Source organism: Ranitomeya variabilis, chromosome 1 (genome assembly GCF_051348905.1).
Source record: "Ranitomeya variabilis isolate aRanVar5 chromosome 1, aRanVar5.hap1, whole genome shotgun sequence".
Lineage (NCBI taxonomy): Eukaryota > Metazoa > Chordata > Amphibia > Anura > Dendrobatidae > Ranitomeya > Ranitomeya variabilis.
Window position 1 is genome coordinate 608,148,955 of NC_135232.1, and position 17,286 is coordinate 608,166,240.

Here is a 17,286-nt window from a genome sequence, read left to right on the forward strand (position 1 = left end):
CCCTCCCTCCCTCTGTACTCCTCCCTCCCTCCCTCTGTACTCCTCCCTCTGTACTCCTCCCTCCCTCCCTCTGTACTCCTCCCTCCCTCCCTCTGTACTCCTCCCTCCCTCCCTCCCTCTGTACTCCTCCCTCCCTCCCTCTGTACTCCTCCCTCCCTCCCTCTCTCCCTCTGTACTCCTCCCTCCCTCCCTCTGTACTCCTCCCTCCCTCCCTCCCTCTGTACTCCTCCCTCCCTCCCTCTGTACTCCTCCCTCCCTCCCTCTGTACTCCTCCCTCCCCCCCTCTGTACTCCTCCCTCCCTCCCTCTGTACTCCTCCCTCCCTCTGTACTCCTCCCTCCCTCTGTACTCCTCCCTCCCTCTGTACTCCTCCCTCCCTCTGTACTCCTCCCTCCCTCTGTACTCCTTCCTCCCTCTGTACCTCCTCCCTCCCTCTGTACTCCTCCCTCCCTCCCTCCCTCTGTACTCCTCCCTCCCTCCCTCCCTCTGTACTCCTCCCTCCCTCCCTCCCTCTGTACTCCTCCCTCCCTCCCTCTGTACTCCTCCCTCCCTCCCTCTGTACTCCTCCCTCCCTCCCTCCCTCCCTCTGTACTCCTCCCTCCCTCCCTCTGTACTCCTCCCTCCCTCCCTCTGTACTCCTCCCTCCCTCCCTCTGTACTCCTCCCTCCCTCCCTCCTCCCTCTGTACTCCTCCCTCCCTCCCTCTGTACTCCTCCCTCCCTCCCTCTGTACTCCTCCCTCCCTCCCTCCCTCTGTACTCCTCCCTCTGTACTCCTCCCTCCCTCCCTCTGTACTCCCTCCCTCCCTCCCTCTGTACTCCCTCCCTCTGTACTCCCTCCCTCCCTCTGTACTCCCTCCCTCCCTCTGTACTCCCTCCCTCCCTCTGTACTCCCTCCCTCTGTACTCCCTCCCTCTGTACTCCCTCCCTCCCTCTGTACTCCTCCCTCCCTCCCTCTTTAGGCCTCCACCCCCTCCCTCCCTCTGTAGGCCTCCGCGCCTCCCTCTACTTCTTTCTTTTCCCCCCCATCTTCACTCTGAACAAACCCCCCGTCTACCCATCCCCTTTCCTCTCTCAGTACGCTTTTCCCCGCTCTGTATGCTTTTCCAGTGCTCCCAGCGTTTAGCGTTACTCTTGCGTCCCTTGGTCTTGCAGGGCGGTGGTGGAGACTGTGCACCGTCTGGACCTGATCATCTGCAATAAGACGGCCTATCAGGAAGTGTTCAAGCCGGAGAACATCAGTCTGCGGAACAAGTGAGGCCCCTATTGGGATTTTATGGTGTGCAGTGCCCCATAACCTTTAACCATGTGACACAGTAGTGTCATCTCAGGCAGGTGTCTCGGACCCCCAGTCTAATCCCCTTGTGACCCTGGTCACCATGTTGCGTTCCCCTCCCCCCTAGGCTGCGGGAGCTGTGTGTGAAGTTGATGTTCCTTCACCCTGTGGAGTATGGCAGGAAAGCAGAGGAAGTTCTGTGGAGGAAAGTCTACTACGAAGTCATCCAGCTCATCAAGACCAACAAGAAGGTGAGTCCTCCTCGTGTTGGAGACTACCTTTTGAGCTCTGTGGGAGAAGGAGGATTTTTTTTTTGATAGGGAGGTGCATCTGTTATAATGCTTCATGTCTCCCTCTCAGCACATCCACAGCCGCAGCGCCCTGGAGTGCGCCTACCGCACCCACCTGATCGCCGGGGTGGGCTTCTACCAGCACCTCCTGCTCTACATCCAGTCCCACTACCAGTTGGAGCTGCAGTGCTGCATCGACTGGACCCACGTCTCCGACCCGCTTATTGGTCAGTGCCCAAAAAGTAGTGTGTGATTGTGAGACGTGCAGCCGTCCCGTGACCTTAGCTTTGTCTTTCCCCGCATAGGATGCAAAAAGCCGGTGTTGGCCTCCGCTAAAGAGATGGAGTGGGCGCAGATGGCGTGCCACAGGTGTCTAGTGTATCTGGGAGACCTGGGTAAGAATGAGAAAGTTGTCACAGTTGAGGGTTTGTTACATTGTCATGCTTCTCTATGTTCTTCTCTTTCCAGCTCGATATCAGAATGAGCTGGCGCTGGTCGACACTGAGAAGTTAGCTGAGCGATTTTATTACCAAGCGCTGACGGTTGTGCCTCAGATGGGTGAGAGGGGTATTAGCTTATGCCAGCACCTCACTGCCCTTACTTTTAGGTACAGTTGTGTTTAGCCTTGCCTCCTTTTCTCAGGGATGCCATTTAACCAGCTTGGGACGTTAGCCGGGAGCAGATACTACCACGTGGAAGCCACGTACTGCTACCTACGCTGGTGAGTGATGTCTCCGGTCCGTGCCTTGAGACCTGGTATCGATCTCACCTCGCTTCCTCACATTTTCCCTTTGTGTCCCCCACAAAGTATACAATCTGAGGTCTCCTTTGAAGGCGCATATGGCAATTTGAAGAGACTGTACGACAAGGCGGCCAAAATGTATCACCAACTGAAGAAGAGCGAGAATCGGAAGTTGTCACCCAGCAAGAAGAGGTGAGGATGGGAGGCATAATGGAGTTGGGCTGTTTGGAAAACCGCTCTTACCCTGGGTTATTTCTCGACAAGAAGTTGTATCAATGAGACCCGCATAGGGATAGCGGTGTAAACGATTCTATCTCCTTAAGGGTAGGTGCACACGATCAGTAAACACTGTGGGTTGGACTCTGCGTACTTGTGCAGCGTCCAGATGTTACAACATATTGGATGGGATTGCAAGAATTCCCATGTGCACAGACACCGGCAGATCACCCGCAGAGACGACCATGCGGAGCATCTCTCCAGACCGCTGCATATCTATTTATCTTGTGGAGTTGAGAGTCTCCGCAAGATAAATGTCAGCCCTACAATGTATTGGACGCGTCGATTCCACACGGTTCAGTGACCACATGTGCGTTCACTAGCCAGCAGCGCTTTGGACGCAGCGGACATGTACTGCGTCCAAAGAACTGCCAAGTACTGAATGTGTGCATTTACCCTAAGACATTTGGAGCTCGATGGGATAGATGCGTGAGACTAGGTTCTAATAATCATGGACGGTCTCTCCCTCCCTGCAGATGTAAGGATATCAAGCGGTTGCTGGTCAACTTTATGTATCTCCAGAGACTGCTGCAGCCCAAGAGCAGGTCAGTGGCATCATCCTATAGAACATGCTGCAATGAAGTGTCCTCCTGTTGAGAGGCAGCGAGTGCATGGTCGTCGAGAAGAGAGTGAGGCGGCGAGTGCGTAGCCACCGAGAAGTGAGTGAGGCGTCTAGTGCAGGGCCACCGAGAAGGCAGCGTGGCCTTGGCGTCGAGTGCGGGGCCGCCAAGAAGGTGCAAGTGCGGAATAGCAGGGGCCACTGAGAGTTTTGTGGTTTTCCAGGTTACCAGAGTGTACTTGAAGCTGTTTTTCATGGTGTCAGTGACTTGTCTCCTTTTCTCCTTAGCTCGGTGGATTCGGAGCTCACCTCTCTCTGTCAGTCCGTCCTGGAGGATTTCAATCTGTGCATGTTCTACCTTCCCTCCTCCATCAACCTGAGCTCGGCCAGTGAGGATGAGGAGGAGTATGAAGGAGTCTATTCCTTCCTGCCTGACCTGCTGGTCTTTAGGATGGTGGTCATCTGTCTGATGTGCGTCCATAGCCTGAAGAGGGCAGGTGTGTATCATTGCACCATGTTTCCATAACATCCACCAAAGTCTTTCATGTATGTAAATGATTTGTGTTCTGCAAACCTGTATAAACCAGTAATCTCCAGTTGTCTTTGCTCCGTCCCTCCCGCCAGATTCCAAGCAGTACAGTGCCGCCATAGCGTTCACACTGGCTCTCTTCTCCCATCTGGTGAACCACGTGAATATCCGACTTCAGGCTGAGATGGAGGAGAGTTCGGTCCCTGCTTTCCAGAACGATAGTCCTGGTGAGTGCTCCCGTCATGTATCATGGATATCCTCCCTTAGGACCACCAATATTATGGAGTAACAACTTGATTTGCGCATTCCTTCTTCAGATGACTCAGAATCCAGAGAGATATCAGACATAATGGAGAAAGACTCTGAACCCGAGATGAACCAAATCAACAAGCCGACGCGATCCGAACCTCATAGCAAGAAGAGCCACAAGTACTCACGCCTCTCCCGTCTGCGGAGAAGGAGACCCGTGAGGAAGTTGGATGAGAGCGACTTAAGCGAAGGTTTCGACTCTGACTCCAGCCATGGATCGGCCAAGGGCAGCGACATTTCTGAGAGCACGTCAGAGAAGAGTGACGAAGAAGCAGCCTTTGACATAGAGTCGGACTCTGACATGAACAGTCAGGAGTCGCGGTCCGACCTAGAAGATATGGAGGATGACCCTGGAGAGGAGGCAAAGAGTCAGACGGAAAGCAAGGAGATTTCCAGTACCTCGGAGGAGACCAAATCTGCCAAGGCTGATGCCCATGAGTCTGTGAACGGTCCTGGTCACACCACCAGCGAAGCGAGCATCGCCAGCAATCTGCAAGCCATGTCTACCCAAATGTTCCAGACCAAGCGCTGCTTCCGCCTGGCCCCCACCTTCACCAATGTTTTTGTGAAACCAGAACCTGTCCCCCTTATTGCCAAAGAACCAGAACCTCTTGTGAATGGAGAGGCAGAGAAGAACACCCTGGTGGAACAAGGTAAGAGGCCTTCCGGGTGGTCATTCCCAGACTCCTACATGGGCCAGGTATGTTGATGGATCTGTTTCCTGAAATCTTCCAAGGTGACGCCTCGGAGTCTGAAGAAAGCGTTGAGAGCGACAAAGCCAGTCCCAATGAGCGGAGTCTTCAGGAGAGGTTAGACGTGATCACCAGCGAGGGGCTTCTGGCCAGTGTTAAGGTCTTCCTGGACTGGCTGAAGACCAACCCTGATATAATAATCATGTGTGCACAGGTATGAGGCTGGGAAGTCTTATCTGCATCAGGTGCGGTGACTTTCTGCACCACAATGGGTTCATGTGCCATACTGTTTACATCAACGCTTCCACATGCTCACTCTCCTCACAGCCCTGTCTCTGCTAAAGCAGCCAATAGGAGCAGCTTTCTGTTCTGCTTGTCAGCTGCCAGAGGGGGCTGAAGCATGACTAGGGACTTATTTTGGAGCTTCCAGCTGGGGAAAAAAAACTTCTGATGTTTATTGGGAATTATATTTACAGCTGCCAGATGGCAAGGGGTCTTACTGGGGATTATATGTACAGCTGCCAGAATAGGAAGAAGACTAACTGGACAAATTACTGGAGACTAATATGTACAGCTGCCAGAGGGGAGAGGAGACTGGGCAATTTGCTAAGAATTAGGGGAGAACAGTCTTATTGGGCACTTTGCTGAGGACTATAACTACAGGTGGCAGAAGAGGAAGAAGATTGATTAGGGAATATATCTATGGGAGGACCTTGCTGGTGATGTGAATATACTGTACAGAGTGTGTGCAAAGGGTTTTGGGTGATTTACGTGGAAAACAAAGTGTGGGTGATGTGACACTGTCCACTACAGTAAAGCTGATGGGGGACACAGAAGGCAAAAATAGAAATGAAAGGCATATTTTATGAGGACAAAATAGGGCCATATAGGTTCACATGGTGGTTAACAGCTCTATGGGCCTTTTTATAGGAACTTGACTGGTGGGCTGAAATCTCCCTGTTGGGATGCATCAGTAGGTGGCTGGCTCTGACATCTTCTCATCTTTCCCTTTTCAGAGCTCGCAGAGTCTGTGGAACAGACTGTCGGTGCTTCTGAACCTGTTACCATCTGCAACCAAGATCCAGGAGTCTGGTGAGGGCACGATGGAGTTTGTGGGGTCTCTACGGATGGGCTGAGCTGTATATCTTCTGTCTGTGTCCATGTAGCGTGGACTGACTGTAACCTGCTTGTCTATCCAGGGATAGCCCTGTGCAGTGATGTGCAGAATCTACTGCAGGAGTCGGAGCAGGCAGACATGAGCCAGCACATATTACTCCCTGAGGATGCCGCTCTAAGGAATCTACCACCGCTCAAGGCTGCACATCGCAGTTTCAACTTCGAGAAGGAGTGGCCGCTTCTGACTGTCCTGGAGGAGGTACATCCTGATGCCTCCGTGCTCGACTGCCTCCTCCACTTCATGGTTTGCTCCATTTTCCTTCTTCTGATTTTTCCCTTTCTACAGTCCATCGCTCGCAGCAGTTACATCCGAAGCTTCGGGCACTTTCTCAGTCATCTGCAGGGCAGCGTCCTGCAATACAACCCGGAGCTGGGGATCTTCACCAGCATCGCCGAGACCCAGCAAGACAATATCCTTCACCAGGCTCAGGCCCAGTTCCGCATGGTGAGTGTCAGAGTAACACAACTCCGCTTCCTCCGATCATCAGCACAATTACGCAATTGGCTGACAAGTGATGGTCGAGACCGTGAATGTTTCCACTACTAGTCCAGCTATTGGGGAACTCGCATTGACTGTACCCCTGTATGGTCACTGCTAAACTGCACAAAAACAAAAAGAGCTATCTGCCACCACCAGTCGTTTATACAGGCCTATTGGACACCTGTTACAGGTAGCGTATGGCTTCAGGGTGTGGTTTAAAAAGCAAAAGGAACAAAGCTATTCAATTTTATATATTCCATAAAGATATTCAGTGTTTATAAACAATATACAAAGATGATAGAAAACAGGATCAACACAATACAATATATACCATTGCATTCAATAAAAAGAAATAATGAAAGAAAATTACTTGGCCTGGTCACAGAAATAGCTCAGTACTTAGTGGAGGGAAGCACTCCGATTGACAAAATAATGAACAGAACCCTACTGTAGACTGTCATTCAAGGACTGACCAATGACCCAGACCCATATAATGCTTTTTATTAGCTCAAAGTTACACCCACATACCTCGCCTTGATCAGCTTGTGGGGGCGGATTGTGGGATGTGTAGGGTCTGTTAGAATTTAACCCCTTCATGACCCAGCCTATTTTGGCCTTAATGACCTTGCCGTTTTTTGCAATTCTGACCAGTGTCCCTTTATGAGGTAATAACTCAGGAACGCTTCAACGGATCCTAGCGATTCTGAGATTGTTTTTTCGTGACATATTGGGCTTCATGATAGTGGTAAATTTAGGTCGATAATTTCTGAGTTTATTTGTGAAAAAAACGGAAATTTGGCTAAAATTTTGAAAATTTCGCAATTTTCACATTTTTAATTTTTATTCTGTTAAACCAGAGAGGTATGTGACACAAAACAGTTAATAAATAACATTTCTCACATGTCTACTTTACATCAGCACAATTTTGGAAACAAATTTTTTTTTTGCTAGGAAGTTATAAGGGTTAAAATTTGACCAGTGATTTCTCATTTTTACAACAAAATTTACAAAACCATTTTTTTTAGGGACCACCTCACATTTGAAGTCAGTTTGAGGGTTCTATATGGCTGAAAATACCCCAAAGTGACACCATTCTAAAAACTGCACCCCTCAAGGTGCTCAAAACCACATTCAAGAAGTTTATTAACCCTTCAGGTGTTTCACAGCAGCAGAAGCAACATGGAAGGAAAAAATGAACATTTAACTTTTTAGTCACAAAAATGATATTTTAGCAACAATTTTTTTATTTTCCCAAGGGTAAAAGGAAAAACTGGACGACGAACGATGTTGTCCAATTTGTCCTGAGTACGCTGATACCTCAAATGTGGGGGTAAACCACTGTTTGGGCATACGGCAGGGCTTGGAAGGAAAGGAGCGCCATTTGACTTTTTGAATGAAAAATTGGCTCCAATCTTTAGCGGACACCATGTCGCGTTTGGAGAGCCCCCGTGTGCCTAAACATTGGAGCTCCCCCACAAGTGACCCCATTTTGGAAACTAGACCCCCCAAGGAACTTATCTAGAAGCATAGTGAGCACTTTAAACCCCCAGGTGCTTCACAAATTGATCCGTAAAAATGAAACAGTACTTTTTTTTCACAAAAAAATTATTTTAGCCTCAATTTTTTCATTTTCACATGGGCAACAGGATAAAATGGATCCTAAAATTTGTTGGACAATTTCTCCTGAGTACACTGATACCTCACATGTGGGGGTAAACCACTGTTTGGGCACATGGTAAGGCTCGGAAGGGAAGGAGCGCCATTTGACTTTTTGAATGAAAAATGATCTCCATCGCTAGCAGAGACCATGTCACGTTTGGAGAGCCCCCGTGTGCCTAAACATTGGAGCGCTCCCACAAGTGACCCCATTTTGGAAAGTAGACCCCCCAAGGAACTTATCTAGAAGCATAGTGAGCACTTTAAACTCTCAGGTGCTTCACAAATTGATCCGTAAAAATGAAAAAGTACTTTTTTTTCACACAAAATTTCTTTTAGCCTCAATTTTTTCATTTTCACATGGGCAACAGGATAAAATGGATCCTAAAATTTGTTGGGCAATTTCTGCTGAGTATGTTGATACCTCATATGTGGGGGTAAACCACTGTTTGGGTGCACGGCAAGGCTCGGAAGGGGAGGCGTGCCATTTGACTTTTTGAATGGAAAATTAGCTCCAATCGTTAGCGAACACCATGTGGCGTTTGGAGAGCCCCTGTGTGCCTAAACATTGGAGCTCCCCTACACGTGACCCCATTTTGGAAACTAGACCCCCCAAGGAACTTATCTAGATGCATAGTGAGCACTTATAACCCCCAGATGCTTCATAGAAGTTTATAACGCAGAGCCGTGAAAATAAAAAATAATTTTTCTTTCCTCAAAAATGATTTTTAGCCCAGGATTTTTTAATTTTCCAAGGGTAATAGGAGAAATTGGACCCCAAATGTTGTTGTCCAGTTTGTCCTGAGTACGATGATACCCCATATGTGGGGGTAAACCACTGTTTGGGCACACGGCAGGGCTCGGAAGGGAAGGCACGCCATTTGGCTTTTTGAATGGAAAATTAGCTCCAATCATTAGCGGACACCATGTCACGTTTGGAGAGCCCCTGTGTGCCTAAACATTGGAGCTCCCTAACAAGTGACCCCATTTTAGAAACTAGACCTCCCAAGGAACTAATCTAGATGTGTGGTGAGCACTTTGAACCCCCAAGTGCTTCGCAGAAGTTTATAACGCAGAGCCGTGAAAATAATAAATGTGTTTCCTTTCCTCAAAAATATTTTTTTAGCCCAGAATTTTTTATTTTTGCAAGGGTAACAGGAGAAATTGGACCCCAAAAGTTGTTGTCCAGTTTCTCCTGAGTACGCTGATACCCCATATGTGGGGGTAAACCACTGTTTGGGCACATGCCGGGGCTCGGAAGGGAAGTAGTGACGTTTTGGAATGCAGACTTTGATGGAATGCTCTGCGGGCGTCACGTTGCATTTGCAGAGCCCCTGATGTGCCTAAACAGTAGGAACTCCCCACAAGTGACTCCATTTTGGAAACTAGACCCCCCAAGGAACTTATCTAGATGTGTGGTGAGCACTTTGAACCCCCAAGTGCTTCACAGAAGTTTATAACGCAGAGCCGTGAAAATAATAAATGTGTTTCCTTTCCTCAAAAATATTTTTTTAGCCCAGAATTTTTTATTTTTGAAAGGGTAACAGGAGAAATTGGACCCCAAAAGTTGTTGTCCAGTTTCTCCTGAGTACGCTGATACCCCATATGTGGGGGTAAACCACTGTTTGGGCACATGCCGGGGCTCGGAAGGGAAGTAGTGACGTTTTGGAATGCAGACTTTGATGGAATGGTCTGCTGGCGTCACGTTGCATTTGCAGAGCCCCTGATGTGCCTAAACAGTAGAAACACCCCACAAGTGACCCCATTTTGGAAACTAGACCCCCCAAGGAACTTATCTAGATGTGTGGTGAGCACATTCAACCCCCAAGTGCTTCACAGAAGTTTACAACGCAGAGCCGTGAAAATAAAAAATCATTTTTCTTTCCTCAAAAAAGATGTTTTAGCAAGCAATTTTTTATTTTCACAAGGGTAACAGGAGAAATTGGGCCCCAATGTTTGTTGCCCAGTTTGTTGTGAGTACGCTGATACCCCATATGTGGGGGTAAACCACTGTTTGGGCGCACGTCAGGGCTCGGAAGGGAAGTAGTGACATTTGAAATGCAGACTTTGATGGAATGGTCTGCTGGCGTCACGTTGCATTTGCAGAGCCCCTGATGTGCCTAAACAGTAGAAACACCCCACAAGTGACCCCATTTTGGAAACTAGACCCCCCAAGGAACTTATCTAGATGTGTGATGAGCACGTTCAACCCCCAAGTGCTTCACAGAAGTTTACAACGCAGAGCCGTGAAAATAAAAAATCATTCTTCTTTCCTCAAAAATTATGTCTTAGCAAGTAATTTTTTATTTTTGCAAGGGTAACAGGAGAAATTGGACCCCAACAGTTGTTGCCCAGTTTGTCCTGAGTACGCTGGTACCCCAAATGTGGGGGTAAACCACTGTTTGGGCACACGTCGGGGCTTGGAAGGGAGGGAGCACCATTTGACTTTTTGAATGCAAGATTGGCTGGAATCAATGGTGGCGCCATGTTGCGTTTGGAGACCCCTGATGTGCCTAAACAGTGGAAACCCCTCAATTCTAACTTCAACACTAACCCCAACACACCCCTAACCCTAATCCCAACTGTAGCCATAACCCTAATCACAACCCTAACCCCAACACACCCCTAACCACAACCCTAACCCCAACACACCCGTAACCCTAATTCCAACCCTAGCCCTAATTCCAACCCTAACCCTAAGGGTATGTGCCCACGTAGCGGATTCGTGTGAGATTTTTCCGCACGACTTTTGAAAAATCTGCAAGTAAAAGGCACTGCGTTTTACCTGCGGATTTACAGCAGATTTCCAGTGTTTTTTTGTGCGGATTTCACCTGCGGATTCCTATTGAGGAACAGGTGTAAAACGCTGCGGAATCCGCACAAAGAATTGACATGCTGTGGAAAATACAACGCAGCGTTTCTGCACGGAATTTTCCGCATTATGGGCACAGCGGATTTGGTTTTCCATAGGTGTACACGGTACTGTAAACCTGATGGAAAACTGCTACGAATTCGCAGCGGCCAATCCGCTGCGGATCCGCGGCCGATCCGCTGCGGATCCGCTGCGGATCCGCGGCCGATCCGCTGCGGATCCGCGGCCGATCCGCTGCGGATCCGCGGCCGATCCGCTGCGGATCCGCTGCCAAATCCGCACATGCCATAACCCTAACCCTACCCGTAACCCTAACCCTAGTTCTAACCCTAACCCTAGTTCTAACCCTAACCCTAGTGGAAAAAAAAATATATATATTTTCTTTATTTTATTATTGTCCCTATCTATGGGGGTGATAAAGGGGGGGTTTATTTATTATTTTTTTTATTTTGATCGCTGTGGTAGAACCTACCACAGCGATCAAAATGTACCTGTAAGGAATCTGCCGGGCGGCGGGCGTACTGAGCATGCGCCCGCCATTTTGGAAGATGGCGGCGCCCAGCGAGGAGACGGCCGGACACCGGGAGGATCGGTAAGTATGAAATGGTGGTGGGGGGGTGGATCTGTGCACAGGGGGGGTGATCGGAGGACGGGGGGAGCGGACAGCAGGACGGGGGAGCGGGCAGGAGCACGGGGCAGCGGAGCACAGGACGGAGGGGACCGGACCACGCACCGGAGCACTGGGGGGGCGATCGGTGGGGTGGGGGGTGGTCACTTCAGGTTTTCCAGCCATGGCCGATGATATTGCAGCATCGGCCATGGCTGGATTGTAATATTTCACCTGTTTTTTAGGTGAAATATTACAAATCGCTCTGATTGGCAGTTTCACTTTCAACAGCCAATCAGAGCGATCGTAGCCACGGGGGGGTGAAGCCACCCCCCCTGGGCTGAAGCACCACTCCCCCTGTCTCTGCAGATCGGGTGAAAATGGAGTTAACCCTTTCACCCGATCTGCAGGAGCGCGATCATTCCATGACGCATACGCTGCGTCATAGGTCGTTTTGGCACCGACTTTCATGACGCAGCGTATGCGTCAAAGGTCGTTAAGGGGTTAATGAGGCCTTCAACTTACAGTACATCTCCACCCCCGGATGTCCCAGGCAGTAGATATTGTCACATTTTTTTTATTGTGATTTTACCTTTTACATAGATTATGCGAACCAGGCCATGTTTGATCCCTATCGGTCCATTATTAAGTTGGAAGGGCTCTATTGTCCCCACGGTAATGTGAGTGAATGTGTCACATCCATCCTTTCTCCCATAATTATTGGATCAATGCAATTCCTATCTGTACCCCAGAGACAGGCTGTTTATCTGCAATTGTTCTGTTAGCATTCAGCGTAGGAAGCTCTTTCCTGGGGAACCATACTTCTTTTCCTTTGCGTAAACAGATCTCTGCTTCGTTGTTGGTTTTCCCCAGCAATATATATATTTTAACCACCTGTCCACAGCAGGAGGTCTCTGCTTCAAAGGTTATAATTAGTTTCTCTCTCCTTAACTATAATAATCCCAGATGTTCAATGTGTAGTCCTATTTCAAAGTAAGTTTCTAGTGCCAGCTCTTCTCCAGTTAGAAGTAATTTTCCCACTTCTCCATATATTCAATGTAAGGGTGACATGTCTTACGGATTTTAATTTTCCTCTATGACACCTCCCCCTTTTTGAGGTAGCACGAGAGATTGATTTACTGGATCCCACACAATACCTTCTCCTTTTGTGACTCGGAGATGGGCTTCTCCATGAGGTCACTCACCTCCTTCAGACATGTCTGAAACTCCTGGCTGGAGGTAGCCTGAATCAACGCTAAGGTCCCAACCTCACAGACCCCCTCTGGGATCTTCTCTGGGTCAGTGATCGGTCCTGGCTAATGAGGGTTCAGAAGGCAGTGTGTGACCTGCGTCTGGGCACTCTTGACTGCGGGTGACAGCCGCTATATAGGCTGTCTTCTGGAATAACAACACTTTATCACCACCCTGACTACTTTCCCCGCCTCCCCTAATACCTCAGGAGTGTTAATCATGGGGCAGCCACCATCGGCCATGTCACCATCCAGCTGCACGGGACCACCTGCTTTGTGTTGCTCATCCCCATCGCCCTTAGCACTCATGCTGGCGCCTTTTTAGGGGATCCTCCGCAGCATCGCCCCGCAGCCTGACATGGCCCAGTTCTCCTGTACTATAAAACAGATCATCATCCGTCACATTGACCTTCACATTATCTACATCTGAATCAGAAGACGTACCAGATCTGGGAGGGTTGTCAGGAATGTATTGGGCAACCAACCGTCCAGATCAATCCCAATAAAACATTTGTGGGGAGGTTCTCAAACCCCCCCCCCCCCCCACCTTTCCAGCACCCAATCCAGGAAAACTATCGGTAAGGGTTGGCGAACACCCCTAAACCTGGAGTCAGTCAGGGTCTTCCCAGGGATGAGTTCTTCAGAGAACATAAATTTAGTGCGGATGAGAGTTTTGTTCTGCGCCGCTGTCCTTCAGCTCCACAGTGACTGTCACCCACAGTAACCCATTGCAAGTTTTTACAGGTCAACCCAACCACCCCACCCACAAAATAACAGTGCAGTGCAGTCGGCCCCTGGGCCTCGGATGTGGGGTTCCTCTTCTGCCTCTCCGTGCAGGTGACGCTGATATGACCAGGTCCTTCGCAGGTATAGTATTGGCAGAAGTCCAATGCAGGGCGAGTGCTGGTAGATAGGGTTATACCCACTAATGACCTGGCTGACAGGGGCATTAATGTCCAATTAACCCCTTTCCAGCTGGCGAAGGCTGACTTCTGCACATCGGGGTTATGTTGCTTTATATTTATTTAATCGTATGAACATATATTTTAACATCATAGAAGAATAAATAACAAACAATAAACAGTGATTGAATAGAACAAAGGAACAGAAATCAAGAGTCAGATATCAAGGTTTTCTATGTATGCAATAAAATTGTCATTTCCAGTATAGAAATCATTCTTGTCACCAGTGGAAGATCTGAGGGGACATTCCTCAACAGTGTGCTGAATTGTTTGATGGTCAGCTCCACAGTCACAGGCAAGAGAGTCAGATTTTCCCCACTTATGCATAAGATCTGCACAGACGCCTAAGTTTATTCTGATACGATTCAAAGTGACCCAGGTTTTCCTTGTCAGATTAAAGCCTGGTGGTGGATTTTGTAAGTGAGGAAACGTTTGAGGCTCACCGTCTACTGCACTGACCCAAAGTTCACGCCATTTCTCTTCTAAATTGAAATAATGATCATACAGGGTAATTGCGGTTCGGATGGGTGGATGTCTTGATTTCAATCGCTGTATTTGAACATCTTGGATATTTTGATGTATTGGTAGATTTTCATTATTCACTACTTTGGTGTATTCTTTAAGTAGGAGCTTTTGTCTTCTCAGATTTGCAGGTGCGTTATGGCTCAAGACAGGTAACCAGTGGACAGGCGTAGGTCTGATAGCACCAGATATTATGCGCATAGAGGTTTTCAGCTGATTGTCGATTGCATTCACATGACAACTATTCAGCCATACTGGAGCACAATATTCTGTGGCAGAGTACACAAAGGCAAGGGTTGACGTTCTCAAGACAGGTTTGGAGGAACCCCAGGAGGATCCACAGAGTTTCTGAATAATATTATTGCGTGCTTTCAGTTTCTGTGCTGTCTTATCCAAGTGAGATTTGAAGGTTAGGCTTCTATCAAGGGTTACGCCTAAATACTTGGGATTGAAGTTGTGTTTGACAAGTTGACCTTCAAAATGTACTTTGAGTTCAGTCTTAGCACTTGCGTTGTGTAAATGAAAACATCTGTTTTTGATGGATTGGGCTTTAGCCTCCGTTGTCGAAAATACTTTCCCATTACACTAAGATCTTCTGTTAGAACCTCCTCTGCTTCCTTCATCGTTTTGCTCACTGTAGCAAGTGCCCAGTCATCGGTGTGTCCAAATTTCCGTGATATTGTGTCAGGCTTTATAAATGTCTGCAATCAGTGTGGCCTCGGCAGCCTCCTTTTGGCTCCCGGTCCATCATGAACTGTTGCACCTCCACACTGGGCAAAGATAAAGAAATTGATCCTTCATCAGGTCCTTCAGTCCCTCGTAGGTGGAAACAGAAAGTCCCTGGACCCACTGCTCTAAGCTGGCTCTGAGCCCATCCACCATATTATTATGCCTGTCGGGTGGTCCAGGTTGGAGGGTCTGGAACTTTTTGTGGTACACCTCAGGAATCAGCTGGTATTTCTTTGTCAGTGCCTGTTTGATGGCCTCATAGTTTCCCTTGTTCCATTGCTCGAGGAATAGCAGCGAACATCTCCAGAGCTTTGTCTTGTAGCCTTGGGGTTAAACTTCGTGCCCACTGGTCATCAGGCAACTGGTACTGTCTGCATGTCTTTTCAAATCCCCACAAAAATGTGTCCACATCCGCGTCCTTATCCATCACAGGAAAATGCTCAGGACAGGGTTGTTCAGTGGGGTAGATTGCTCCTTCAGTAGTCAGTTTAATTTCAGTTGATGCTCGCTCTGCTTGTTGCTCTGCAGCTTCTCTGTGGCCTTGGGCATGGTGCTCGGCTCACTCAGCCTTTGTGGAACTTTCTCCCATCTCCCTACTGCATAATTCAGTTTTTCTTTTTTAATAAATTGGAGAAAATTTCTACTTTTTTTTTTTCAGTCAAGATGAGGTGTAGACTGTACTTTAATGAGAAAAAAAATGATCTTTTTTGAATTTACCAAATGGCTGCAATGAAACAGAGTGAAAAATTTAAAAGGGGTCTGTGTGTATATAATAGTATAATACCCCCGTACAATCATTGCCAGCTCATCGATAATAAAAAATGTGAAAAAAACAGTACAGTATATACAATTACCTAAAATAAAATAACGGACAGAACCCACAGGGAACTGTCTTCCAATGAATGACAATGACCCAGACGCTTATACTGCCTTTTATTAGTCCAGAGATACACCCACACACCTCCCCTTGATGAGCTCATGTGGGGGCAGATTCTGGGAGTTGCTGGTTCTGTTAGAATCTTATTAGATCCCCAACTTACAGGATATCTTCACCCCTGGAGGCTCCAGGTGGTGGATATTATCATTTTTTATCGTGATTTTACCCTTACATAGATGTAAAACAAGGCCTGGGTCGCATCATCTATAGGTCCGATAATTAGTTTGAGGGGTTCTAGTATTCCCACGGTGGTGTCCGTGTATATATCACGTCCGTCCTTTCGTTACCACTCCAAAAATGTGTCCCCCATAATTAGCAGATCAATGCAAATCCAAATATTCCTATCAGGACCCCGGCTGTCTAAATGCAATTGTTTTGTTTTCTTTACTTCTCTTTCTACCCGTAAACAGAGCTCAGCCTCGTTGTCTGTTTTCCCCAGCAGATATACTGTTTTAATTACCTGTCAACGGAAGGAAGTCTCTGCTTCAAAGGTTGTTTTAATTAATTTCTATCTCCCTAACTATATTCCCAGGTGCTCAATGTGTAGTCCTATTTCAAAAGACATTGAAATACCAGCTCTTTTCCAGTTAGAAGTAATTTTCACACTTTCCCATATGTTCAATGTGATGGGGACATGTCTTATGAATTTTAATTTTCCTCTCTGATTGTGAGCACGTCTTGTGTCCCTTCACAAGTGTCCGTTCATAGCATCGGGCTGCAACTAGTAAGGGTGCAGTACCTGTAAAATACCAGTTGGTGGCGATCTACTTTTTTTTTTTTTTTTTTAACACTTTCTGCTTGGACACAGCTGTCTTCACTCTAAAGCAAGCAGCCGTGCCAGGAGTCCTAGAAATCAAACATTCTATGTTAATATTTTTTTTTCTTCTTTTTTTTTTTTTACCATTTTTTGTTTCTCTTTTTGAACTAGAAAAAGGGGGCGATTCTACTTTTATATATATTACTAGATGGTGGCCCGATTCTATCGCATCGGGTATTCTAGAATATGTATGCGTAGTGTATAGCACAGCCCACGTAGTATATTGCACAGCCACGCAGTACATTGCGCAGCCCATGCAGTACATTGCGCAGCCCACGCAGTACATTGCGCAGCCCACGCAGTACATTGCGCAGCCCACGCAGTACATTGCGCAGCCCACGCAGTACATTGCGCAGCCCACGCAGTACATTGCGCAGCCCACGCAGTACATTGCGCAGCCCACGTAGTACATTGCGCAGCCCACGTTGTACATTGCGCAGCCCACGTAGTATATTGCGCAGCCTATGTTGTATATTACGCAGCCCACGTTGTATATTGCGCAGCCCACGTTGTATAGTCATGTAGTATATTGCCCAGCCACGTAGTATATAGCACAGCCCATGTAGTATATTGCCCAGCCATGTAGTATATAGCACAGCCCATGTAGT

General features: G+C 47.8%; 1 protein-coding gene across 1 annotated transcript in view; it reads left to right on the plus strand.

The window, feature by feature from the left end:
- The window catches only part of SMG5 (SMG5 nonsense mediated mRNA decay factor), a 31,795-nt gene that overhangs the window by 2,438 nt on the left and 12,071 nt on the right, over window positions 1-17,286 (plus strand). Inside the window, exons 2-16 of the mRNA XM_077260385.1 lie at window positions 1,152-1,250; window positions 1,400-1,523; window positions 1,633-1,789; window positions 1,868-1,957; window positions 2,031-2,120; window positions 2,205-2,283; window positions 2,371-2,496; window positions 3,057-3,125; window positions 3,428-3,636; window positions 3,764-3,895; window positions 3,986-4,630; window positions 4,714-4,883; window positions 5,686-5,761; window positions 5,869-6,044; window positions 6,132-6,290. Coding sequence (XP_077116500.1) covers window positions 1,152-1,250; window positions 1,400-1,523; window positions 1,633-1,789; window positions 1,868-1,957; window positions 2,031-2,120; window positions 2,205-2,283; window positions 2,371-2,496; window positions 3,057-3,125; window positions 3,428-3,636; window positions 3,764-3,895; window positions 3,986-4,630; window positions 4,714-4,883; window positions 5,686-5,761; window positions 5,869-6,044; window positions 6,132-6,290 — 2,401 coding nt within the window. The remainder of the gene's footprint in view (window positions 1-1,151; window positions 1,251-1,399; window positions 1,524-1,632; window positions 1,790-1,867; window positions 1,958-2,030; window positions 2,121-2,204; window positions 2,284-2,370; window positions 2,497-3,056; window positions 3,126-3,427; window positions 3,637-3,763; window positions 3,896-3,985; window positions 4,631-4,713; window positions 4,884-5,685; window positions 5,762-5,868; window positions 6,045-6,131; window positions 6,291-17,286) is intronic.